This window comes from Pseudochaenichthys georgianus, chromosome 19, assembly GCF_902827115.2.
Source record: "Pseudochaenichthys georgianus chromosome 19, fPseGeo1.2, whole genome shotgun sequence".
NCBI classification, from domain to species: Eukaryota; Metazoa; Chordata; class Actinopteri; order Perciformes; family Channichthyidae; genus Pseudochaenichthys; species Pseudochaenichthys georgianus.
The window spans coordinates 22,515,083-22,538,466 of NC_047521.1; the positions used below are offsets into that span (position 1 = coordinate 22,515,083).

At 39.3% G+C, this 23,384-nt stretch overlaps 1 protein-coding gene across 1 annotated transcript; it reads right to left on the reverse strand.

The window, feature by feature from the left end:
• Nucleotides 1-1,763: 1,763 nt before the first annotated feature.
• Nucleotides 1,764-18,677, reverse strand: LOC117464381 (vesicular glutamate transporter 1-like). The gene is made up of 13 exons (XM_034106785.1): nt 18,163-18,677; nt 8,813-9,065; nt 7,909-8,027; nt 7,704-7,818; nt 7,508-7,595; nt 6,937-7,023; nt 6,227-6,363; nt 5,461-5,610; nt 5,230-5,362; nt 4,597-4,707; nt 4,294-4,421; nt 3,742-3,811; nt 1,764-3,589 (listed from the first exon to the last, which is right to left on the reverse strand). Exons 1-13 carry the CDS (start codon nt 18,222-18,224, stop codon nt 3,312-3,314), a joined length of 1,731 nt encoding a protein of 576 aa, XP_033962676.1. The 5' UTR covers nt 18,225-18,677; the 3' UTR covers nt 1,764-3,311.
• Nucleotides 18,678-23,384: the final 4,707 nt, after the last annotated feature.

The window sequence follows — 23,384 nt, forward strand, 5'->3', positions numbered from 1 at the left end:
CAATCGAAAACCTCCAACCTACAAAGAAGCCTCTCTCCTCTAAAACAAAAATGCTAAATACATTAAATGTTCTCTGGCCTAAAACAGGTGATGAAAGCTTAGGCTACATGGTTGTGTAATTAATATATACCTGGCTGCTAAATCCTAAGAACTGTTACAGGATTTGTATTTTGAAAAGTATTTTTTTTTACTTTTATTTTTTTGTATTATATTTTTTATTATTTCATAACTTAGTACTTTTTTTAACATAATAACATTAAGCTGTCTGTGGCTCTTTCCTGCTGTAACGATGCAAATGTCCCCTCTGTGGGACTAATAAAGGTATTCTGATTCTGAGTGTATATGGCATTAGCAACAACCACCCATTGCCTGCTACATGCTATGCACTGGTAGTAGATCATCTGTTTGAAAGGGAACTATTTTTAAGCACTACTTACCTTTGAATGCAGGAAGTACACTGTCATTGTGTTTCAGGCTGAGACTGTTGTTACTTGTAGAGTGTTGTACATTGTTTGCTAGCCGGACTTTAGCCATGGCTTTTAACCGTCAGTACTTGCCATTGGTTGTCTACCAAGTTAGCTTGACAGTAAACATAGCATAGTTTACATGATGGATGCATGGGTCGACGTGTTTTGCTGCAACTAAGTGAAGATATTCCTGAATGGAGGTGCGCATGTATGGTCGTATTGGACGCAGAAAAGTTACCAAGAATTCAAACTCTTAAATAAGCCAATTATCAAAGACTGCGAAAAACCCTAATGTTTTACGTCCAACAGCTAACGTTCGATAGGAGAGTGTGAGAAAACGACCGCCATTAAAACAACAGAAGAAGACGAAGAATAAGAAGAATCCAATAATGTGACTACAATTTAAAACCATTAATATTGTAGCACTCGAGTCCGTGTAGTTCCATTTCAGTTGTTGTCTTTCTTCAACCGGTAAGCAGACTGCAATGCAATAATAACTTACATCCGTCTAACTTACTTTACTTTATAAAGTCAAGTTCTACCAAAATCACTACTTCACACATCTCTTAAAACTCCCTGTGTTTGTACTACATTAATAACATCTGTGTAGGGTGTAAAGGCTTTTGCATACATTTCTTTTAGTGGAACATGGACCAGAATACGTTTTATTAGGGAAAGCATGCGTTATGTTTTTTTTAAGGTCAATTCTAGCAATAATCCAAACAACACATGGATGAATGCAAACTGGTTGGCCTGTAAAAAACAACAACACATCCCTACAGCACTCGACAGTGAATCCCGTGGGGAGATCTGGAGTAACATCCAGGTAACTAATATCTCCCACTGGCAGATGGATGTAAAATAATCCCCTTGATTTTAGAGATTGGAGCAGAGAAGGGGGATGAATCCCTGAGCTTCAGTGCTTCTTACGGGCCGAGTCCCTTGTTCTGGTGCCATGAATATCTATTTTTCTTCTACATTTCCATGCCCTTATACTTTAGCTCAGAGATCGATCGATCGTCTGGAGAGGAGTACACCATTATTGGAAACATGAAACCACTGTTTCCACGGTTTAAGGACCTGCATTATCAGTGCCTGAATCATGCATGAAGCAAAGGAAAAGTCGCTCGAGGGAAAACAGATGCTGAAATAAAAAATTAAAAACCTAATTAAAAATGTAACTGTTTACAACATAGTTTATGAACCTCCTAATAGCAAACAAAAAAAACATAAAAATGGAATAATTGCATTAGAATAAAACTAATAGTAATAACTGTAATTATTGTACAGGAAGGATCACCTCTAGGTTTTATTATACAATATTTTCCACATGTACATGATTTTTACACATACAGTTTAAGTTTATAATCCAGAACATTTAACGAGAAATAAATGAAAAACAGTAAAAACATTTAATATTTAATTCATCGGAAAAACAGTATCAGCCAAATTGATACCATTCATGATCTAACACATGGATATTTTACAATCTTGAACCTTGTTTTAGGGGCTAGATAGATACATTACAACATCTACTAACAAAAGAAAAATGAATGTTCTTTAATGAACAGTGAAATGTCATTGTTTTGTTGTCCATTATGAGCCTTTTTGTTTTTACAGTGTATGTAGTTGCTATATCATAATGTAAAGGGTAATGAAAATCCTCCTTTTAAACAAGATGAATGGAGATTTACGTACCGGCTCTACAGTACCATTATTCTTATTTTATTCGCCCAGCGTTTTAATTTTGACATGCTACAGAACTGGCAACACCCAGGCTTCCGATGTAATATGCTAAATAATTAAATAAACTTAGAGCAAAAATTGTAACATAATTGAAAAATGTCAATAAAGCCTGTAATACAAGTAAAGCATATTGAACAAAATACTGATGTTTTAAAGAAAACTGTCTTAAAGAAACACAATAAAAGTGTCTTGAACAACTTTGTGAAATACCGATCCTATTCGAGGCTTTTTTATCTCCCGGTTTGTCAGCAGGCAGACAGGTTCGAGGCCTAGTACATAAAACAGTTTTGCTCAAAGAAACCAAAGTGCTGCATCTAAAAATATCAGTGTGGGCTATTTAGACTTCACAGAGAGCTGTGTACAGAAGTATTTGCAGGTGTTCAATCACTTTGTCAGTGGAGGAGTAAACCAATACTACAGAGCAACATCTTTCACTGTATTGGCACAAGTAACATGCTTTTTCTTAAAAGTGTACACATTAAGGACATTGTTTTAAGGGGGAAAAAGCTTTCATTATGTTGTGCGAAAACCTTATAGATCTGGTTTTGGATATTTCCCTTTTTATCTTCAGTGGAGGGGCATACTTTATTGGGATGCAGACATTTTTTAGAAACCAATTAATGAAACTCAGTAGGTTCTCACCGAACAACAGAAGTACGCTTGTGACCAATGTGCGCGTAACAACTTATGAATATAAATAAGAGGCATACAAATGACCTCCTGTCAGATAATATAGACATTTCTACAATTATTACACATCAAAAGCCACAGAAGGCCTAAAACTCAACACTCCTCCGAGAGAGATATTGCAGGGAGGGGTATGAGTCCTAAAACACTCTTACTTAGATTGTCTGCCACACAAGGTACACATTGCACACACAAACACACATTTTACATGTCCTAATGTCTTCACCTCCCCTGTGGAGACTCTTTGAATTCAGTTCAGTTATGATAATACAGTCAGACTTGCTGAAAATGGTCCCCTCCCGATTTGAAATTCGCACTTTCAAAAGTTCTTCATGCCATCACGTGAAACTCCATGCTGCTGATGTTCTGTTTCTGCCTCGCTAAAGGCTATGTGCAGAAGGTCTGCTGGTTTTATGTGAGCTTCTTGTCCACGCCTCCTTCGTAAAGGTAATTATTGGTTCCTTCTGGTTGGACATATTCCTCAGTTTTGTCCCAGTCTGAGACCCAGCCTCCTCCTCCTCCGTTGGGATCCGCTCCCTGGGTGGTGGCTCCGTAGCCTCCCCCCCCACTTGTGCGATACAGCTCCTCTGTTTCGTTTGCTAGCTCGTCCTCATCCAGGATGCCACATTTCTCATCACTCTGCTCTTCAGGCTCCGCCCAATATTGTTTCTCTCCAGATGCAAAGAGTCCTGCAGCCCAGAGAGAGGAGCAATGCATAATAAATAAAGTGTTCATACTTGTGTCAAGCAGAATGCATGGTTGGTTGCAAACTTGAACACTCAAATGCTCGGGTCAGGGAAGAGTAAAAGTACATTGGAAAAGTAGAGGGAACTAAACTCACCGTAGAATATAACACCTGCATAATGAACAAGCGAGGCGATAAGAAACACTCCCTGCCATTCCTCCCTCGTCTATCAAAGCAGGATTAGAACAAAAAAGAGATATTATAAGCATGAAAAAAGTTTGTGTTTTATTTTTGGTTGAACACAATAAAATAAATCAATGATGGTGATTGTTCTATGAAAGTCCTGGATAGCTTTTACCCTTGTGAGTAAAACGTGATGCTCCAACACCCTACCTAGAGGGTAGATTTAACTACTCTAATTGCACTAATTAAATTGATATTGGTCCCTCTTCAGTGATACAGATCTCGGGGTATTCAAATAACATATTTTAAATGAAATCATTCTGAGGAAGTGACATCTCTGCTGCCGTTTAAGAAACATCACTTAAAACTGAACTCAGGTGGTGGTGCACTGTCTGCACACTGTATACACAACGAGGAAATGCAACATCAAGTTCAAATGCACACAACATCCCATGGTAACAATAAAATCACACCCTCAGACAACATCATAAGAGCAGACATGCATTTTATAACATAAGCTCTCACCTTATGCTTCGTCATTGCACCGACTATAAGGGGGCAAACCATACCAGACAAAGTGCCCACACCATTGGAAATACCCATGAGGATGCTAGCATAGCGCGGTGCAATGTCAAGGTGGTTGACATTGAAACCTTATGAGGAAGGACAAATACAACATGAGAAAAAACGAATAGGTCAAAGTTATGAACACATAAGTTATATTAATTCTACTTTATAGTATTTCAAACATCAATATGTATAGGCATCCTCAAATGAAAGGGGTTGTGGATTTAAATGTGATTTGAAAAAAATAAATTATGATTTCACCTGAGATGGCAAAGCCAGAGAAACCCACCGCCAGGACAAGGAATGAAATGGCCACAACTTTTGTATGAGAAAATCCCACCACCAGCAGAAAGGTGGCCTCCATCCCAAACCCTGAAATACAAAAGAGATAAAGAAACAAAACAGAGACAGAGTTTAAAAAGTAAATAGAAAAGTCTTAAGGTAAGGTTTCTTCAGGTCCTTTTCTTATAAAATGTTGTTGCCTGTTCCCCAGCGTTGACAGCTTCCCACAAAGTGATACGTACACTGTATGCTTCTCCATTTCACTTTGCTATTGATTTCTCTCTGTAGTTCAAAAATAGCCGACAGAGGTAGGGCTTCTGCTTTACAGTGAGTCATCATTTCCCACATGCAGCAAATGTTTTCTCACCACAGCTGACTGACAAAACTGTTGTTAAGCCCAGAATTAGCCAATGAGTTTCTATGAAGTCTTTCAGTTTCCCTGAACCATCTTTCTGACTAACAATAGCGTGCTTCGAGGCTTAAAAATGCCAGTTGACCTTTGATCAATAAAGCTACAGTGTTGATGTCTTGGTAGAAAAGGTGCAGGAAGCCATCTTGGAATACTTTCTGTTGTTCTAATCTTGCTTTCCCTTTGTTTTGGCCCTTTCTTACCTCCACAGTTCATAAGTTTCCTGACGTTAGTGGTCGTCATGATATGGTTAGTTCGCAGATAGTCAGCAAGCTGGCCACCAATGGGCACGATAATGGTCATCACCAGGTGAGGAAGTGCAGAAACTAGGCCAACCTTAAAAAAGTAGGGTAAGAATTATGTGTTTTTATGCAAACGGCTTTGAGTTTCCTCAGCTGTATCATGTTCAAAGAAACATTTTTGGTTCCTGTTACCTTGCTAATCTCGAACCCAAAGACTTCCTCGAAGTAAGCAGGCTGGCTGATGAGAAGCAAGTAGAAAGTCCAACTTCTGCAGAAATTTGCCACGATGATGGCGTACACTGGCATGGACGTAAAGAAGGCCCTCCATGGTGTGTTGAATTTCTGTTAACACATCAAAATGAGTTACTTAATTCACGTTGTTTTAAATTAAACCCTATAAATATAGTGTTAATGTACAGTTGCTGAGCTGAATCAATTACTTGTCTTTATTTGTTTAGGTTATTTTGGTAATAAATCCAGAACATTGTTATTAAGAAAAGTATGAGTGCAGTAAATTGTTTAATTTCTTGAGCAGAGGTTACCAAAGATACAGACTTTATTAATATATCCCTTGCACTTTCATTTGATGAACTACCATTGTACATTACCATTTTTAGAATTTCAGCTTGTGATAAAGTCTGACATCCTCTTAAACTCCACCCAGGTTCACTTCCTCACTCCTAAATTGCTCTGCTTGTTAGATTTCTTTACACTCTTTGTTAAAATGTTCAGGCAGTCTGGCCCATATGTTAACCTTATACATACAGTAAGACAAAAAAGTACAAGCATAGTATTTAGTAATAATTTACATGTTTAGCTGCAACTACTACTTTAATTTTCAATTAATTTGACAGTGTTTTTCAAGATGAATTTCCTAGTTTAGGACCTGGTTTACAAAATTCCAGATAATAGAGAAAGGCAAGAAATCTCCTTATTTGAGAGGCAAAAATCTACTGACCGTTACTGCAAATTGTGCTGTTTGGCCGATGCTCTCCTCAATATACGTTCTCTCCTCCTCAGTGATGGTGGGGTGGGCTGCTGGACTTTCATAAGACACCATGAACCAAAAGCAATACCACATGATCCCAAAAGTTCCTGCAGAGGGAAGAAGGAAGGAAGGAAGGAAGGAAGGAAGGAAGGAAGGAAGGAAGGAAGGAAGGAAGGAAGGAAGGAAGGAAGGAAGGAAGGAAGGAAGGAAGGAAGGAAGGAAGGAAGGAAGGAAGGAAGGAAGGAAGGAAGGAAGGAAGGCAGCAGGCAGGCAGGGAAGAGAGGAGGAGTAATGTCAGTGTCAAAACGGGCAGGAAAGGTCACCTTGACTGTGGCTGCTGCATCTGTACGGACTGGGGTACATATTGAATCTTTACTTTAAGGGTGATGTGTTTCTCTTGTTCTCTTATGTATGTTGCTGGCCTGCGTGTCCTCTAAATGTCAACATGTGTTAGCATTTACTGTGTTACTGCATGTTGTGCATAGTGATGGGTGTGCATAGGCCTACACACCTTTTGAAATCAGCATTTTTTAACTGTGTTGTATTGAGTATTATGGCAACAAACACACTGTACTCTATTTCACTACAAGAACTGTGTAGTTTCTTCTAAGTTACAGTTTTGTCCGAAAGAAGAAGCCCTAGTTTACAATCGGTACATTTCAAGGTCAAAGGTCTCTTACCGTAGACGTAGAAAACTGATGACCATCCAGAGTACTGGACCAGGATCCCAGCTAACGGCATAGCGATCACAGCACCAGCGTAAGAACCTAGAAACAAAAGAGACACATTGGGTTAAGGTCTGCAACATACATTTATTTATATTAGTCAACGTTGTTCCTTGAGTATTTGAGTATAATGGTGTTTTCAAAATGCTTGAGTTCAGATTGCAAAAAAAAAAACTTGAACTAGCATTGGAGTAGCTAAAACTAAGGTGGCATTTTTGGTTGAAAAATAATATTTTATTGATGATCATTGTAGTTGCAGATTAATTTGTATTATTAAATAGGCAAACTTATAATGAACTAATAGTTTCAGCTCTACAGTAACTGTAGCTAGGCATGGCTCAAATAATTAAAATATACTTTACTGTACTAAAACCTGCTGGAAACAATTGCTGTCAATTTATGGGAGCATTTCATATTCTAATCCCCGATAAAATCCTATATCAACTGCTCCCTAATCATGGCTATTTTAAACTAACAATGACTGTCTGTTAAACTGATTACAGCCATTCATTGATAATGGACTCACCACAAAAGGCTGTCGTAGCCAGACGACTTCTTTCAAGAGGTGGCGCCCATTTTGCCCAAATACCGTGACAGGCCGGATATGAAACCCCCTGCAGGAAATGGAAGGTATTACATTGTGACAAATGTTCTAAATAAAATATAAATCTGTGTCTTCAGTCATTTCTTGATTTTGTGATTTAAGTTAAAAAGTGAAGCACCTCCACAAGTCCTTGACATATTCTGACAAGGATGACACAGCCAAAGTGCATCCGGGCGGCTGCAGGGATGAGCATATTCAGGCAAGACGTGGCCACTATAGCAAAGCCAAACACTCTGGAGGAGAAACAAATAGTCAGTATGTTCAATATGTATAAGATAATGAATATATATCCCTTATAGAGCATAACTGGTGGATAAACAGACCTGTTAGCTGCAAACTTTTGACAGATGAACCCTCCTGGGATTTGGGTCACGATGTATCCCCAGAAGAAGGAGCCGTGGATCATTCCCACTGTTTCTGGATCCCAGTCAAACTGAGCTTTCTGTTGGGACAAACACATGATTTATCTGCACGTGTACTTGAATCTGTTTAAAATATCCAACACAACTGTCATGATTGATTACTGGTCCCCATGAGGCTTTTGCTCCACCACTGACTTATCATCAATATTCCTTCACATCACTTAGCTGTGTCAAACCTTGTGCTCTGATGTTCGACTCAAATGGCTGTAACAATGACTGACACACTTCAAGAGGAGCCTTTGTTTGACATTTACTTTCACACAATCAACACAGATTGTTAACATTGATAAAGTTTTGATACTGTAAAGTTTGAAAACAATTGTTAGCAGATCTCGCTTTGAAACAGGAAAGATCCTTTCCTATACAAAGATGGAGGCGCAAAAGTTAATTGTGTACTGTAGAGTTAAAATTTCCCTTTTCTGAATTAAGGGGCCTAGTTTATACTTTGAAGACACAGAGAAGAAGAGCCGAAGGTCAGAAACCATGTGTGTTCACCAAATGTTCATCTCGTTCATCTCATAAATAAACTAAAAGGGCACAACGAGTGCACAGACTACCACAAACATTGTTCAATACGTAGAAAGATAAAGAATTTGTCTGCTCAAAAATGTAATGGGTTCTTTCTTTGCCCGTGCTACACCACGCTACAACGTTTCGTAAATATCGGTTAGTAATTTTTCTTTAAACCGACCTAGAAGAAACTGATCCGAACATAAACATGACCTCCTAGGAAGATGTAATAATGTGGAATATAACATTATTTGTTGCCTGTTGTGTACTTCCCACGTTCTCCACCCTAACTCACCACTATGATCTCTTTGTCGTCCTTATAGACGGTGTGGCTGTTGACCATGCTGACGATGGCCACGCCTAAGTTACATCGGATACCGAAGGAGATGCAGAAGCCGATGCCAGAGAGGATGGCGATGATGTAGCGCCTGGGCAGCCCGAAGCACGTGCAGTCCACCACGGGCAGCTCCTTCTCCTCCACCAGCTCCGGCCGGCCCTCCGCTGACAGCTCGATGGTCTCGCCATTGTCCTGCTTCTTCTCAAGAGCTCTGTGAAGAAGGAAGTGGAGTGAGTGGGAAATGTATGTAAAGTATTGTAGTTTTTGACCCCAGAGGGACACTTTGTCTTGTACCAGAAATAAAACATACACTAAACCGTAATAAAGGAAGTGCAAGATGATCTGTTTTGTTAAAAAGCAGATTGTAATTGTCCAATCTTTTAGCAAAATTGTTGCATATCTTTTTAGTCAGCTTGCGATTGTTTGGTATGATTGTCTGGCCTACCTATCAGTTTTCAAAACAAACCTTTTGCGAATTTGTATAGTCCCTATCAAGGGAGCTGGACACATTAGAAAAACAACAGTTGTCAGTGTACTGTTTGCCTTTTTCATATCACATAAACGACTAAAGAAAGTGTCTTGAATGCCAGGACTGTATTGAGCCCTTTATAAAGAAAATATTTAACATTTAGTTATCTCTTTAATGTCAATACTTTAAATACCCCATCACCATCAGGGGGGAGGATGTGGAGGTGGTGAACAGCTACAAGTTCCTGTTCAGACAACACTGATGCTCTCTTCAGGAAGGGACAGAGCCAGCTGTACTTCCTGAGGAGGCTCAGGTCATTCAATGTGTGCACGAGGCTGCTGCAGATGTTCTACCAGTCTGTGGTGGCCAGTGTGCTCTTCTTTGCCGTGGTGTGCTGGGGTGGAAACACAAACACTAGGGACACTCGCAGGCTGAACAAGCTCGTGAGGAAGGCTAGCTGTGTAGTTGGAGTACAACCGGACAATCTGGAGGAGGTGGCAGAGGGGAGGACGAGGAGGAAGCTCGACAGACAAGGGGTCAATAATGTGAACAATCACTGGACATAAATTCACACTGTTTCCAGACACCCATGTTGATATATATAATATGTAATATATGTATGTAAGCGTATGTAATATTGTTAACATATGACCCAATTTGTACAGTGGGGCAAAAAAGTATTTAGTCAGCCACCAATTGTGCAAGTTCTCCCACTTAAAAAGATGAGAGGCCTGTAATTTTCATCCTAGGTATACCTCAACTATGAGAGACAAAATGAGAAAAAAGAATCCAGAAAATCACATTGTCTGATTTTTAAAGAATTTATTTGCAAATTATGGTGGAAAATAAGTATTTGGTCAATAACAAAAGTTCATCTCAATACTTTGTTATATACCCTTTGTTGGCAATGACAGAGGTCAAACGTTTTCTGTAAGTCTTCACAAGGTTTTCACACACTGTTGCTGGTATTTTGGCCCATTCCTCCATGCAGATCTCCTCTAGAGCAGTGATGTGTTGGGGCTGTCGCTGGGCAACACAGACTTTCAACTCCCTCCAAAGATTTTCTATGGGGTTGAGATCTGGAGACTGGCTAGGCCACTCCAGGACCTTGAAATGCTTCTTACGAAGCCACTCCTTTTTTGCCCGGGTGGTGTGTTTGGGATCATTGTCATGCTGAAAGACCCAGCCACGTTTCATCTTCAATGCCCTTGCTGATGGAAGGAGGTTGTCACTCAAAATCTCACGATACATGGCCCCATTCATTCTTTCCTTTACACGGATCAGTCGTCCTGGTCCCTTTGCAGAAAAACAGCCCCAAAGCACGATGTTTCCACCCCCATGTTTCACAGTAGGTATGGTGTTCTTTGGATGCAACTCACCTTTCTTTCTCCTCCAAACACGTCTAGTTGAGTTTTTACCAAAAAGTTCTATTTTGGTTTCATCTGACCACATATGACATTCTCCCAATCCTCTTCTGGATCATCTAAATGCTCTCTAGCAAACTTCAGACGGGCCTGGACATACTGGCTTAAGCAGGGGGACACGTCTGGCACTGCAGGATTTGAGTCCTTGGCGGCGTAGTGTGTTACTGATGGTAGCCTTTGTTACTTTGGTCCCAGCTCTCTGCAGGTCATTGACTCGGTCCCCCCGTGTGGTTCTGGGATTTGTGCTCACCGTTCTTGTGATAATTTTAACCCTACGGGGTGAGATCTTGTGTGGAGCCCCAGATCGAGGGAGATTATCAGTGGTCTGGTATGTCTTCCATTTTCTAATAATTGCTCCCACAGTTGATTTCTTCACACCAAGCTGCTTACCTATTGCAGATTCAGTCTTCCCAGCCTGGTGCAGGTCTACAATTTTGTTTCTGGTGTCCTTTGACAGCTCTTTGGTATTGGCCATAGTGGAGTTTAGAGTGTGACTGTTTGAGGTTGTAGACAGGTGTCTTTTATACTGATAACAAGTTCAAACAGGTGCCATTAATACAGTTAGCAAGTGGAGGACAGAGGAGGCTCTTAAAGAAGAAGTTACAGGTCTGTGAGAGCCAGATATCTTGTTTGTTTGTAGGTGACCAAATACTTATATTTACCAATTAATTCATTAAAAATCCTACAATGTGATTTCCTGGATTCTTTCCCCCATTCTGTCTCTCATAGTTGAAGTGTACCAATGATGAAAATTACAGGCCTCTCTCATCTTTTTAAGTGGGAGAATTTGCACAATTGGTGGCTGACTAAATACTTTTGTGCCCCACTGTATGTCCATTTTAATTTTAATTCATAGTTTATAAGACCCAATATGTATATATGCTCATTTTTATTTTTTTGTATTCATTTCTTATTTCATAGTTTCTCATTATTATTATTATTATTCTCATTATTATTATTATTTTGATTTTGTATCTTTGATATTATTTTTGATTTTATTAATCTGTGTGAATCTGTGCTATCCTGTGTTTTCACCCTTTCCCTGTTGCTGTTTGAACAACTGAATTTCCCCACGGGGATTAATAAAGGTCCATCTTATCTTATCTTATATTTATTTTTGAGAATCTATCAGCCAGTGAGCCAGCCAAGGTTGTGAAACAGATCCTGTTCTGAAGGGCTCGCAGACTGACATATTGGGAAGATAAAAGATGTTCACACAATCGTTCTCACTGTCAATTTGACCGGTAACTCTAGCACCTTAACAAGAGACCGTCAGCACAGTTAGCTGTCAGCCCACCGCCACTGCGGCTAGCTGTCATAACTTTGACTTATCCTGTCTTCTCTGAGCGTTAATATATCGGGTGTTTTTGTATTGCAGACATTCATCTTCACCAGAACCAGCTGACAGGGAGGAATACAGTGTGGGTATGAAAAACCACAGTCCGGTGCTCCTGCTCTCCTTCCAAACAAGGTTAACACATTACTCTTGTTCTGCCCCCATCCATAAACCTATGTTGATATGGCTTTCTGAGAAACCCTGAGAAACCATGACCTCTGCCAGCCTGCAGTCTTTCGGGCATCAAATATGTATCTAAACGCAGCGGGTCATCTATTAAACATGACATGTGCAATGCTGTGTTTTCAGATCAGGCTACAGCGCTGCAGGTCCAGATGCTGGAGCACAGAGCCCCCTTTATATCACGCCTCTATTTATTATACATATTTAGCTTTTCATACCGAAATATTAAGTAAAAAGGCAAATATCCTTCCTGCTTTTGTCTGGTAAATGTAATTCATGACCTCCGTGAGAGATGAATACAGTACATGGGAGTACGTATTTGTCCATTCAGCCCTGCAGCTTTTAGTCAAAATACAAGACCCAACAGTGCAGAGCATGAATAATGCCTGGACTGGGGGATGGGGAAGTTTCTTTTATAGATTACTTTATATGACAGGAGAGAAAATAAGACTGAGATCCTGGGCTAGAACTGAACCACAGTGGCCATTTTGAACATTTAACATTGTAAGGTTGACAGTCAATACTGTAAATAGAAGAGCATGTACACACTTTGAAAAATGTATAAGTGCCCCAGGGATAAAAGGAAATCAAGCTGCCATGGACAGTGTATGCAATTGAAGAAATAGCCTAAAAAACAAAGATATCTGGTCAGTGCCTTGTAACCCTGCTGACAAACAGATAAACAAAGTATACCTAAAGCCAACTCAGCGATTTCTAGGAAATGAATGTGTGTGGAACAATCAGAGTCAGCAGGCATAGAAGTAATAGATAACTTCTTTGTTCGTGTGCTGGGGAAGCAGCTTGTATTGTGTTGAATCGGCTGCCATATTGGATACCTTGGCTGTTGTTTGAAGTGTCATGGGTAAATGGAGTTGCATTGATCACAGAAAATACGCTTCAGGGCAAAGATCCTAACCAACCAAGTTAACACTTTGAAAGCTTCATGGTTCAATATGAGACTGGAGGTGTGTGTGCGTGTATGTATGTGTATGTGTGTGTGAGAGCAGCTAGTCATAGTTCTTAAAGGAACAGTCCAGAAAACATGCCCGGCATGACCGCAGATCTTCCCATGAGGAGTTTCATGTAGGAAAAATGTTCTTTCTACCAAACTACATCCATCAACAAATGAGCAAGATGCCCTCAGGAGTAGGTCATACTGTAGGTGGGTGTACATCAATAGAAAGAAAATAGTTCCTACATAAATCTGCCCACAACAAGATAGATTAATAAATAGCAATGCAAGCAACAAAAAAAAACAGTATTCTGGGATGACTGTCCCTTTGACAGCTGCTGGAAGGAAAACTAGCAAACTCCCATCTTATATGTATTTACCATTTGAAGGTGCAGAGATTTAAGCTGTTCACCACTGGGCCCACACACATCTGAAAATCATTTGTTTGTGCAAAAACATCCACACTAATTTCCTACATCCTGCTTAATGTTGGCCTTTCGGACTAATTCAGACTGAAGGTTTATTCTCTCCGCTGTGAGACTTTGGTCCTCTGCGCTTTCTAACGATCCCCTGTCCTTAACCGTAATGTCACCGCTCTATCAAATCACCAGGGACGAGGACAATCTCAATTGTGAAATACCAGGGTAAGAAAAGCACCGGCTGATCTTTATAAAGTCGTCATTGCAGCTCTCTGGCTTCACAACATGTGCTTCCCACAGAGACTTAAAGATGACACTAAAATATTGAGTGACAAAAAGAATATTCTTTCCAATAAAGCTTTTTAGAGCTGTCACCTAAAAGAATTGTCAACAAGAGTAAGCAAAACAGCCACACAATTATAAAACATACATACATACAGTTATTGTAAGCAGAGATTCCTAAAGTCTCCGACATTGATCAAGTATTTATGATTTCTCACTCTTGAATTATTAATATCTCTGGCTCTCTTGGACTATTTTTATCTGTGAGGGCTTCATTCTTCCTGTCTCCTCCTCGATTTTTTAACCCTGCCTTTCATCGTCAACTCCCCTGACTCACACATTGTCTCACACAATTCGCAACATTCCCTTTTTCTTCAACACCAATTCATTTCTCAGTATCCAGAGGATGTCCACCTTGACTTTTCATTCTCTGCAATACAATAGCCAAAATGCACATGCCTGTATTCACTTTTTTTCTTCAAATACACCTGATCTGCCCGCCGTGACAAATTCACGACTGACCGAGTTAAGGAAATCCGTTGTAATCCTCACAAGCCACCTAACTACTCATCACACCACGTTGAGGAAGTGTCTGGTGAACCAGAAGAAATGGCTTAGTGTTTATCTTGATAGCACATAAGAAAGCTGCATTTTCCTCGATCTATTCTGCTACGGTTGTATTCCTGGTTCCCTGTCCAAGCTAATTTCTTAATTCATAGTCAAGGACACAGCTCGGTTCACAGCTGAGTCAACAGCTTGGCATCATTGATCGGATAAAAGGAGTCAAATAACCGGTGGACATTGTATGAGTGGTTGATAAGCTCGTCCTGACATTACTACGAATGACCTGCTGAACCTCAATTGTTATAATACCAACTGTGCACTGTTACAATCACTATGGTGACACACGAGGAGGTCATTTGCATTACATCTGCATTTAATTTAAAGAATACTGCCCTGTAGAACCACTGAGGAACCTCATTAAAAACATATTTGAACCATTCTTGCTGATCAGACGCAGACATCAGTGGCTGGAAGCGGAGAGAGGAATAGCAAGGAATGTATTATACATGTCTAAATATAGATCAGACCGGCATTGATAAATCCATGAATCCATTAGTAAGTCAGGAACTATTTTGATAACAGATTCATAGTTTGGGTTATTTTGTATGTAAAAAATCCACTTGTTTTAAGGCTCTAATAGGAACATTTGCTGGTTGGACAAGACAAGGCATTTTATTAGGCTTTTCTTAATAGAAAGGAAAATAGCATAGTTTAAAAAAGGGCAGAGAGATTTAAAAACAGACAAAGAAATGAATAGACCCAACAAATAAGATATTATGAATATCGAACTATAATAAAACACAACCATCAATAAGCAAAGATAACAACACGTTTTTAAAAGTTCTTATAGAATAAAAACACACATCTTAAACTCCACAGGCCCATGCATGCTTGCTCTGCCGTTAAGTAGCATGTCGCGTGCGGACAGCAGCACCGGGGCGCGGGGCGGTGCTCGTTACGCACGGCAGAGCTACCAAGGGAGCACCTGGGAGCACGTGCGCACTACGGAAATGAAAGTGTATAGGCCGCTGCGGGCTCTGTGCCGTGGTTAGAGAGGCCTAATCCCGGCTGTGAGGTGCCCAGAGGGGGGGAAGGGAGCCGATGACGAGCTATCGGGCTACTTAACGGGAGAAGGAGAGAGGTGTTTTAAGGTGTACGGCCTGCAGGGATTTACGTGGGCCGACAGCTTGGACGAGCAGAGGCTATTCTTGGAGAGGATTTAAGTGTTTATACACTACATGCAATCCCGAGAGGAGGAAAGAGTTGGAGTTTATCAATACCTTTAGATAGCCTTCATTCAGACTCCTGACTGACTCACACACTTTGTTCTTAGCTGGCAACGTCAATTGCAGTTTATTGCCCAAATGATTTGTTTAAGAGCTGTTTAAGCTCTAAAAAGCACACTTTAATTATTTGTGAATGAGGCTTGTGGCTCTTAAATGTCATATAATGTCAATGCCTGACCTTTCCTGGTCCACCATGACCCCAGGAAGTCCGCCATCACAAGCTTTAATGGTCTGCTTGGGAAAGTTTGAGCCTTCAGTATGAAAGCCTGTTTGCGCCACAGGAAAAAAAAAAGAAATCCTGTAAATCAATATATTGATTTAGCTATCTAAATATATTGATTTACTATCTCAATATATTGACGTAGCTATCTCATTATATTGAGTTTTATATTTTATATTGAATTTTTTTTTATTGAAACAATGTCAAATACAGAATAAGGCACATAGACATCAATGTTCATCATATAAGTGATACAACTTTATATTAAGGTACACAAATTCACCATCAACTAGTTGTTAATTAACATGCATATTAGCAGTATATTGGCTCTTTATTAGTCATTATAAAACACTTATTAATGCCTTATTCTACATGATATTCTACAAGTAATAAGCCATTAGTTGAGAGTTTTTCCTCAATAACCTATAGGGCTTATTTATTTAAGTAAGGAAGTTGTTGTACATGAGCTTTAGTCTTAATATGCTCTCCTCAATATGTCTAAATAACTAAAAAATTAGGTATTTCTATCTAAGAATATGTTCCCTATTTTAAAGTGAAGTCTTGTTCATAACCAATAAGCTATTAGTTTGACTCTAATTAGGTATTTCTATCTAAGAATATGTTCCCTATTTTAAAGTGAAGTCTTGTTCATAATCAATAAACTAGTAATTTGACTCTAATTGACCTGAACAGGTTCCCTATTCTAAAGTTGCCTCCTCTTCGTAAATACATTATCGCACACAACTTAAATGAACCTCAACAGCATGAACAAAGGGCTCACGTTGAAATATCTGTTTTATTAATGAACCGCTGAAGAGAGGTTCAGACACATACCAAAACATGTCAAGTTTCTCCAAGGCTGAGAAAACACAAGCAGCCTGTACGTTTTAATAAAACTGATTTTTAACAGAGTTTATTTATTTGTGATCATACTGTGTGACATGCTTGTATGCACTTACACAATAGGTGTACTGTTCTCTCTGTTGTACTGTCTCAGTGTGAACATAGATTAAACAGCCAGCCAAACTCTTTTGAGAGCCAGGGAATGAGCAGCCATGTTCCTTTATTGACTTATTTGCAGTCCACTGACATTCAAACGGAGTGAAACTATACAAAAAGAAGTTACAAGGCACGTAATGATCTCATACATGCAAGTGTAACATATACAGATTACTTGTAGAATATGGTCATGTAGAATACGGCAATAATAAGTGTTTTATAATGACTAATAAAGAGCGAATATACTGCTAATATGCATGTTAATTAACAACTAGTTGATGGTGAATTTGTGTACCTTAATATGAAGTTGTACCGCCTGATGAACATTGATGTCGATGTGCCTTATTCTGTATTTGACATACTTGTTTCAATACAAAAATATATATAATTCAATATATTGAGATAGCTAAGTCAATATATTGAGATAGTAAGTCAATATATTGAGATAGCTAAGTCAATATATTGATTTACAGGATTTTGATTTTTTTTTCCTGTGGTGCAAACAGGCTTCCATACTTTAGAGAGCAGGATTCAAGGTCCTCTTAAGTTTATACCGAGACAGCATAACAGGCCTCAGATCATGCCTGTTTAATACTCTCAGTAAATGTAACGTGTCAAACATACTTTGAGTACAATGGAACTGAAACACACTGCCAGACAAAACAGCAAGGCTTCCATAATTTAAAAAAGGTGACAACACAGCAGAAAAGCCCATGAATCCAGCTATTGATCCAACGCCTCATTTTACAGAACAGTTTTGGCCTCAAATTAAACTTAATTCTGTTTATTTGTTCCACAGAAGTAAAGAAGACAAGGATTCATTTGAGGTTTTAAAAGCATGTGTGTGCACGTATTTTATATATACAACCGCTTCTGCACGACAGCAGTTAAAGTGCTAAATTATTCATGCGAGTTTCTTATGTGACAGATTCAGGAACCTATAGAGGGACAGATGTTGTGCCAGGTCATCCAACACCACTCTAATCCAGGCCTCGGGAAACATTGATTTTCTAATAGCACTTCTGCTCTCTTTTAAGACAAATAATATTAATAAAATCGCCCTTAATGCATCTTAAATGTATTTCAATAAAATAAACTTTCCTTTTGACGTGACAAGAAATCGTTTCAACAGTTTCTGGATGTCATTTCTCCCAGAGATTTTTCTTTTACATACCCGTATATTTTCCCGAGAGTCTTGGCTGCAACAATCTTGAACCTGTCCGGTCGGATCTCCATCCTCACGCCTCCAGGATCCGACCAATGTGCACTCTTTGCGCGCTCCCGATTGAGCGCACAGCCTTCTCCTCTACTACCTCCGCCCCGTGTTTCTCACTCACATAAAACAAAAAGAACTACTTCTTTCTAATTGATTACTTGCCGTTTCCTGTGTAGCGGAATCTGTAAATCAGGGTTACTGAGATTTAATCTGCTTCAACTAAAATTAACCGAGCAAACATTCTCAATCCCAGTTTGTAAGAGTCTTTAAGGTCCAAATGAACTTCTTCACTTGCTCCTTAAATGTTTTTTCACGCAATTTCTGACAGGATTCGTGGTAAAACGGTGCCTCTGGCCGTGGTCCTGAAACCAGATTACCGCTGCCCGCGCGCTAATCTCTCCAAGTGTGTGTAGTGAGATAGCATGTCACTTCCTTCCTCGCAGCCGGCCGTTTTAAGTACCCACTGTTCAAGAGAAAGCTATTCTGGGACCTGCTGAAGCTTCGGCTGGAGAGTTAGAGTAAACATGGTCCGATCGAAGCAAATAACCAGAGTTCCCAGGTATTTATAAGAGGGGAGGGGCAGGCTGCTCCCGGGACGCTCTGACGCTTCTGGGATGGGCTGTGGATTATTTAATGACCTGAGATACGTATAAACAATTGTAATAAATTATGGAAAGACTAGCAATTCCACAGTAAAAGAAAAAACGACATGTTACAAACACTGTGGTTTCACATTTTCATCTTAATTTGAGTTTATAACAGTGACTTTCTTTTAAAGTCAAATATTAAACTGAAAAGCTCTCTTTTATATTGCAGTATGAAAATGTGCAAATCTTAAACACTTGTGGTAATTTAACACATGCTGATATGGTGCTTATTTATAGTGGCCGCACATGCAAAGAGAAACTGACCAAAAGGCTATATGCTATTTACCGTATATAAGTAAAATCACTTTGATTCTATTCCCCCTATCATCATGCAGGGTCATAAAACACTTTATCCTAAAAATCTAAGCTTCTGTTTTCTCAGAGATTACATTACCTCAGAATAAAATGTATTAAAGGTGGGGTAGATACATTTGAGAAACCGGCTCGAGATACACTTTTTGTTATATTCCATGGAATGCTCTTAACATCCCGATAGCAATGAATATCTGAAGTGCTTTAACAAAAAATCCATTAAAAATTGTAATCTGTGGAAGCCGTAGTATTGTGAAAAGCACGACCAATCATCTGAGTCGGCCCAGCTAAAATAACTGGATGGCCTACCTGCCTGTCAGCCTTCCATCTGTGCACAAACTTATCTCGTGCCCTCATTGGTCATGTGCGCGTTCGTGTGTGTTGTAGGAGGGGCTCTGTGAGGGAATGGCAGATTTGTTCCGGCTGTGTATTTTCAAATTCTAGCGCACTCAAGCCGGTTTCTCCAAAATTACCTACCCCACCTTTGAAAGGTTACATTTCAGGATTACACTTTGTAATACAGCCACATCAGGGCAATCAACAGATCAGCCTGTCACGATTCTCATGTTATGTCACGTTTGTAGTTTTGTCTGTGTTGGTGTTTTTCTTGTCTTTGGGTTTCCTGTTTTATTGTGTAAAGTGTTCACCCCCGTTTCCTGCCTGTCTGCTTTCTGTCTGTTTCCCTCCCTGATTACCCGATTGTGTTCACCTGTTGTCCTTGTGTTTCTCCTCCCCTGCCCAGCTGTGTCTTGTTCTGTGATTACCCTTCTGTGTATTTAGTCTAGTCTTCCCCTGTGTTCCATGTCGGTTCATTGTTTCCCCTCGATGTTATTCCACGGTCTGTGTTCCTTGTGCTGCTCGTTGGTTTTGAATATTTTGGATACTGCCTTTTTTGCCACAGCTTTATATTATTTAATAAAGCTCGCTTTTCGTTAAATTCTGCATTTAAATCCTACCTGCTTCACCCAAGCGTAACACAGCCTACTACCATCTAAAAAAGATCTTGCGTATTAAAGACCTTATGTCGAAGCAAGACCTTGAAAAACTTGTCCATGCATTTGTTTTTAGCAAGCTTGACTACTGCAACAGCATCTTCACAGGCCTCACAACAAAATCACTCCGTAAACTCCAACTAATTCAAAATGCTGCTGCCAGAATCTTAACCCGGACAAAGAAAACAGATCACATGACTCCAGTGCTGAGATCACTGCATTGGCTTCCAGTTAGTGAGAGAATTGACTTTAAGATTTTAATGCACACATATAAAGCACTAAACGGGCTAGGACCCAAATATATCAAGGACCTCCTTCAGTGGTACGAACCCAGCAGACCCCTTAGGTCTTCAGGCGTGTGAGATCAAAGCGTGGGAAAGCAGCCTTCTGCATCTATGCTCCTAATGCATGGAACAAACTCCCAGAACATCTGAGAATGGCTAGCACTTTAGAAACATTTCAATCAGGTCTAAAAACATTTCTTTTTAATATGGCTTTTCGAATTTAAATGTTCTAATTTTCGAACTGTTACACACAGCCTGTCCTCCTACAAAAAACGACCAAATAGGTCGATTGTTTAAGCACCAGATTACGACCCATAGCCACGTTTTAAAGTGTAGCACCTCTAGTGGTCGTGTAAGAAACAACATGCTCCCGTTTATTTACAAATAACCCTCTCTGGAAAATCCTAAATTGTAGAACAGTTTGGCCATTAAAATGCTTTTTGATTAGATTTCTAGCGAGAAGTGTATATTGTACTTTTATAATCCACGTCCAGTGGAAGTGTAGGATCTATAGTTTGATAGATATTACGAAGATGATTTGAGGTCTCGCCAGGATAACGTGTATATGCGGCAGCTTCCATGTAAAGTTAGCGTGGGTGAAAACAGTATTTCCGGTCTCGAAGTTTTCATAATAAAACCGGATATATTCCCCTCACTGTCAAATGATTACACAGTGATATCTGCATTACTCATCCACTAAAAAACATCAGTTTATCCTTGTTAATTACACAATATTGATTGGTTTAAATGGTGTACAATGCTTTTGTGTTTTTAACCTTCGAGTCAGAGAAACAAATAGTTTTTTAGGAGTTGAGACACTACAGTTTCCGAAGACACTACACTACCCAGAATCCCCAGCTATCGTTTGGGACTACAACATCCGCCTTGCTTTACAAACCCCGTGATTAGTCATCAAGCCCTGTGATTGGATGTTGGAGTGACAGTGCGACAAGGTTACGCTGTCAAACAGCTCTTTGAAATGGAATGGAACCACGGCAGACTTTCCAAAACTGGAATTGGACGGGTCCAGCCCCCGGCTCCAGCTTCCCTCCCCCCCCCCCAGAACTACACATGCTGGCTATTGTGTGTTTCGCAATATATGGCACGTCTCTTTATAAGACGTTTTCGTATTTCCCACAATTAGAAGTTGGCAGTATTAAACGTGTACACCCTGGAGGTTTAGGGGATACGAATCACAGTGGTGTTATCAATTGTAAAACATATAATTAATAAATGGTGAAATAATATACCCACATGACACCTAAGGTCAGAAGAGCTTTATTTAACAGATGGTTTTATGTCTACCCCTCCTGTTGTTCATTGATAAGCCGGAAACATGCACTTGTCAAGGTTCAGAGGCAAATTTTGCAAATATGGCAGTAGCCATCGATCATCTTAAGATAAGATAAGATATACTTTATTGATCCCAAGTTGGGAAATGTTTTTGTTACAGCAGCATGTACTACTTTGTTCTACTCCACTACAATTCAGAGGTTAACCTGGTATTTTTACTCTACTACATTTATTTTTGTTACTTTGCAGATTCTGATTAATGATGTGAAATATAAACAACCCTTAAATCAGACTTTAGTTACACCTGAGTAAAATTCAGCCTTATCAGTTTGTCTGTTTTGCACATCCTCCTGTTAATATCTTTGGACGTCCTGCACTAAACTGTTTTATTGTAGAGATCACTACAGTATCTTCTAGATATTTTCCATTCTATATTTCTATCATTGACCCCTATTGTGTATGTAGGCTACTCTTAATATTTAAATGTTTTCATCAATAACTAAATAAATATAACTTATTCAACAACTACATTCAATAACGTGCTTTAACCACTAGGAGGTTTCCGTTTAGACCAGTGGTCTAGTTAATAAAACATAATAATATCGTACATAATATGATTATTCACTTTATTGTGAGTTTAAAACAGAACGGTAAAGGAAAATACAGTTTCAGTCTCTCGATGTGAAGCTTATGCATTGTACCATGAACCTGTATAGACCTGTAACAGTCAACTGCATGAGGAGTTGGAAAGGTAGTTCAGAAAATCAGTAATATCTTTAAAAAGCTGTGCACCGTTATGGTGTAAATACAGACTATCTACTAATTGGATCAAATATAAAAGTCAGCCGAATTAGTGTTGATACTGCAAGGAGACGTATTGTGTGAAAAGAAATGGAAGATGTTGTTTAATTGTTGATATATTTATGGTTCACGTCATGTATTCAGTTTTGGCGGCATCTCTTCCAGTTTGTCAAAAGGTCTTCTGATCAGGGCTCTATAAATACATATCTAGGGCAGATATGTAATATTTAATGCAGCCGAACCGTGTATTACAATGCCGTTATGTGATGACCTTCAAAGAGAAAAGCAAGAACACTCGGAATAAAGTATTATTATTATTATTTTTCCGATTTCATATCACATAAACACCAAATCCCGACGTGCATTGCGGCGTGATTTTAGCCTATCAAAACCTCTGAAAAAAGAAATGTGTCTCTCAGAATCGAAAGAGAAAAACCTATGGGAAAAACACAAAAGCATTGTACACAATTTAAACCAATTAATGTCGTATAATTAACTAGGATAAACTGATGTTTTTTTAGTGGATGAGTAGTGCAGATATCACTGTTAAATCATTTGATCATTGGTTTTATTATGAAAACGGCGAGACCGGAAATACTGTTTTCAACCCGTAACTTTACATGGAAGCTTGCCGCATATACACGTTCTCCTGACGAAATCTCAAATCATCTTCGTAATATCTATCAAACTATAGATCCTACATATCGACTGGACGTGGATTCTAAAAGTACAATATATACTTCTCGCTAGAAATCTAATCATAAAGCGTTTTAATGGCCAAACTATCCTACAATTTAGGATTTTCCAGAGAGGGTTATTTGTAAATAAACGGGAGCATGTTGTTTCTTACA